At 46.7% G+C, this 4469-nt stretch overlaps 1 protein-coding gene across 2 annotated transcripts; it reads right to left on the bottom strand.

Annotated features, from left to right (window-relative positions):
* Positions 1-484: 484 nt before the first annotated feature.
* Positions 485-2319, bottom strand: cfap20 (cilia and flagella associated protein 20). Of its 2 annotated transcripts, none has more exons than XM_088995917.1 (6): positions 1996-2319; positions 1684-1763; positions 1456-1567; positions 1180-1368; positions 811-924; positions 485-732 (listed from the first exon to the last, which is right to left on the bottom strand). In XM_088995917.1, the coding sequence occupies exons 1-6, from the start codon at positions 2077-2079 to the stop codon at positions 730-732; spliced, it is 582 nt and encodes a 193-aa protein (XP_088852043.1). In that variant the 5' UTR covers positions 2080-2319; the 3' UTR covers positions 485-729. The 2 variants fall into 2 exon arrangements, with proteins under 2 accessions (XP_088852043.1, XP_088852035.1); XM_088995909.1 differs by having other exon boundaries at positions 486-735; positions 1996-2318.
* Between the last annotated feature and the right edge of the window lie 2150 nt (positions 2320-4469).

The raw sequence follows: 4469 nt of genomic DNA, 5'->3' as shown, positions 1-4469 counted from the left end.
CTGCCTCTTTTCTGGGACGCTACATTGCAGTCCAGATGCCTCAAAATGACACGGAATAAATTATTTAATCGATTGCAAACATTTATGCTTTCCTCTTCAGAACTATTTGAATCATATTCATAACTGGATGTGAAACAAGAAAGCATATTCTCCGAATCTGAAGCCATTGTTTTGATTCTCGAGCAAGGCAAGACGTCTTGCCGTGACACCACGAACATGGGGGCGGGACCTTCTGAAAATGCCCAATTTCAGCTTAATTTTTTGCAGATTTTGGACACTTTAACTCATTTTTATTGGTGTTTGGCATTTGAATAAAAATATCATACTGTGTGTTTCGAGTATTTTAGATGCTATAAAAAGTTTTTCTGATGTCAGTTAGGAAACAAAAAAGTGACATTTTGCTGACGAACTTTCTTGGATAAGAAGCGAAACGTCCGACATCTTCAAAGAAGTACAGATGACGGCTGAAGAAACCTTTTCATCAAACAAGTCATGAACACATTATTTATTCTCTCCTTTATTCACAAATATGAAAAAACACCCATAAAATTTTCACAAGACACACGCGCGCGCACACACACACACACACACACACACACACACACACACACACACACACACACACACACACACACACACACACACACACACACACACAAACAAACACAATATTTTACAGCCCAAACATACACCAGGTTTGGGGAAACCGTGCATTTTGATTTGGGACTTCTACTGCTGAAAAAAAAACAAAAAAAAACAGGTGAGTCATATGTTAAAATAATGCAAATCAGCAGCAATTGTGTTTCTCACCTTGGCTTTCTGGCTCTGGACGGGGACGTAGAGTTTAAACTCTGCTGGTAGCTCATCCTCAGAGTAGAGCCTGTCTGAGAAATAGACTCTCCTGATACGACAGTTAGCATGAATCTGAAAGACAAAAATAGCAGTCATATACTAGGATCAGTTGTATTGCCTCGTGTTTGAACATTAAATACTAAGAGATCGAATATTCTCAGTGAACTTTACTGGACAACAAAAACATCTCAATCATGACACTTTCTAATTGTACTATTCTTCTTCTTCTCATTTCGGCTTTTCTAATGTTATTTTTATACAACTCATGCAGCAACCTGCTTCGTTGTAAATGTTGTGCAAGTAGCAAACGGATGGCTGCAAATTCACCTGCACGCGTAGTGTCTCAATATAATTGGTTCCGTAGGCTCTCCTGGTGAAATCTGACAAATTGAACTGAATCTGATTCCAACCGTCATCAAGTCTCATTGGCATGGTGCAGATGAATGGTTTTACTCGTGTCGTGCTCTGGTAGTTACTCGCCCGAAACCGCCGTCGAACATTTTTATCATCTAACACCTGTAAGTGGAAAAGTACAGAGGTAGAGCAGAGAGAGCGTCACTTCTGCCTCCTTATAGTCAACACACTGAAATGACATATGTATACCTGAACTTCGAAGGTGAAATACTTCTTTAGGTTTTTGATTATCATTACAAGAAAAGGCAACTTGATGCCAAGTGTCTTCTTTGGGTCAGCCGGGCAGGTGATATAGGTAGTACTGTGCATACAAAAATAAATCAATAAAATAAAAAAAAACACCATAAATAACTGTTCCATGCTGTCAGCACAAAGAAGTGAGGACTGGTTCGAGGATGGACTTCAGTGAACACATACCTGACGTTCGTCCCTTCGACCTCCAACACCAGTGAATGAATGTCATTATCAGTAATTCGCTTGATGTGACCATTCCTCACCTTGTAAACAAGAGAAAAATACAGACCCTTAGTCATCTAACATATATTTGGAATTCCAGTAGCAATGTACGTATAATGTATGCGATGTAATAAAAAAGGTACACAACATAGTAAGAAACGTTATTTCGCCGAAACTATTAACAAACTAGTCTAAAAATTACAGCTCATCCCAGATCTATTAGCATTAGCGAGAAGGCATAATGAATGAAAAGCCGATTGAAAAAGTCAATACCTTTTTATCCCAGATCTGAAGAGGTTTGCTCCCGATACTATATAAAATAGAAAGAAACCCACTCTGGAATGTGTTTTTGAACATGACTTCCAAGGTATGTATTGTTCTTCTGCACTGGATTACAGAGCCACGGCAACACACTCCGATTTTTTGCGTTTCCGCTCGCGCTGCTTCCGTGCGGATGAGACGAAACACTTCCGTTATCGAGAATTAAACTCTTGACTAAATTGAAGAAAAGAATGAAACGCCAGCTTCGCTGTGCACTGCAGTATCAACGTATTTATCTTCTGAGTTTACAAACATGCTCCACCACCCCGTTGTGATGGTGCTAGGAACCATGGAGACATTGTGCAGTGTTAACTCCGGTTGTTTATTGTTGACGCACATCAGTCTCCCGTGGCAACCATTCAGGAAACAAGAGCGAACTGAGAGAGAAACGCGGCACATTGACAGACTAGAAACGGACAAAATAGTGAAAAATGCAATTTTGCAACTCTGCATTGGGCTGGCGTTGCGCATTGGAATGTGTCTGTGCACACCCTGCTGTCAAATTTAATCGAAACGTGGTGGGAATGTTTTGTTTTGTACTGCACTCCAAGAATGACTTCTTTGATCAATAATTTATCCCAGCGCCTCCAAAATGTGTGTTTAGCTTTGATTAAAGCAATATAATGTAAAAGTGTTGAGTGTGCGTGTGTATATATGTGTGTGAGGCAACTACATGAGTGGGGTAATTTCACTGATTGATGTAAGAGCATGCGCAGAATAAAATGATGTCGAGTTCCCATACCAATGGGTGACACGGCTGTGCATCATTATTTTCTCGTGAGTACGTGTATTTGCAAGCTCTACGAAAAGCTACCATTTTGGTTACTGTTAAAACGCTAGGACTGCTGCTAGAATGTCTAGCGCAACAAAACGGAAACTGTGTAGCCGTTGAAGAATGAGCACACACGATGAATATGTGGAGACGTGTTTATTCCAACGGCTAACAAGTGGATCTGAACTGAACAGCAAAAGCAGTGCAGTACATGCAACATGAACTGCCCCCTCCCCTGCACCTGCTGGGTGAGATGCCTGGTCCTAGTGCCCGCCACCCAGCCCCCCCCCCCCCCCCCCCCCCCCCCCCCCAGAACACCCAGAAGGAAGGTCAAGGTGAAAATTTTGCAGGGGGCTTAACCAGCCTGCCCCAACGACTACGCAGTCCGTCATTAGGTGGTGTAGGTGATTCGGGCGAGACCTCAGTGGGGGAACGACACTCAACCCTGGCATGCCGCGGTGAGGCTGGAGGTTTCGGAGGGCGTCCGCGACGTGGGGCCTGGGCCGGCGAAACGTCCTCGCCTGCAACTAAATGAGCCGGTTTGAGCCTGTCTATTGAAATTCCCTCCCTCCGCCCACCGATATCGAGCACAAAACTCTTTTCACCGTGTTCGAGCACTCTAAACGGGCCGTCGTACGGCGGTCGGAGGGGAGAGCGGTGGGCATCGTGACGCACAAAGACGAAACGGGCTGACCTAAGAGCAGACGGAACAAATATTTTGGGAACGCAGTGGTGAATTGGTGCTGGAGTCAGGGGCTCTGCTGGCAAAAGGGGGAATGAAGGTGCACCCGAAGCTTCAGGCAGAAATTCACCAGGAACGCGGAGTGGTTGACCGAGCACTAACTCTGCGGGGGCGGCGTTAAGGTCTTCTTTCGGGGCCGAACGTAACCCGAGCAGGACCCACGGAAGCTGGTCGACCCAGTTACCGTCCGACAGCGCGGCCCGTAGCGCGGCTTTCAGTGACCGGTGGAAGCGTTCGCACATCCCGTTAGCCTGCGGGTGGTAGGCCATAGTGCGGTGTACCTGCACACCCAAGGACTGCGCCATGGCCGACCAGAGCTCGGACACAAACTGGGGGCCTCTGTCCGAAGTGATATCGGATGGCGTGCCGAAACATGCGACCCAGGACGGCAGAAATGCGCGAGCAATATCTGCCGAGGTCGTGGAGGACAGGGGGACTGCTTCCGGCCACCTAGTGGTTCGATCGACCATGGTGAGGAGATGTGTGCAACCCTGCGAAGGAGGGAGGGGCCCGACCAGATCCACATGGACGTGGTCAAATCTCCTGTCCGGAATTGGAAAAGTTTCCAGGTTTGCTCGGGTGTGCCTGTGGACTTTAGCGCGCTGACATGCCACGCATGAAGCTGCCCACTTCCTGACGTCCTTCCGTAACCCAGGCCAGACAAACTTGGCCCCAATAAGTTTGACTGACGCCCGGACGCCAAGGTGTGAGAGGGAATGAATTGAATCAAAAATTCGCCGACGCCACTCCTGCGGAACCACGGGACGAGTGCGACCCGTAGACACATCGCAGAGGAGAGCGGGACCCCCTTCACACAGTGCCACCTTCTCAAGTTTCAGGGCTGTGCCTGCTGCCTTGAGTTCGTGGATGTCCGGATCCTCAGATTGGGCGGTGGCCATCTCTGAAAAATCC

Source organism: Hippocampus bargibanti, linkage group LG01 (assembly GCF_051943395.1).
Source record: "Hippocampus bargibanti isolate YZ-2025 linkage group LG01, ASM5194339v1, whole genome shotgun sequence".
Lineage (NCBI taxonomy): Eukaryota > Metazoa > Chordata > Actinopteri > Syngnathiformes > Syngnathidae > Hippocampus > Hippocampus bargibanti.
The sequence above is the reverse complement of the archived record's forward strand: the minus strand, read 5'-3'. Positions and strand labels throughout refer to the sequence as shown.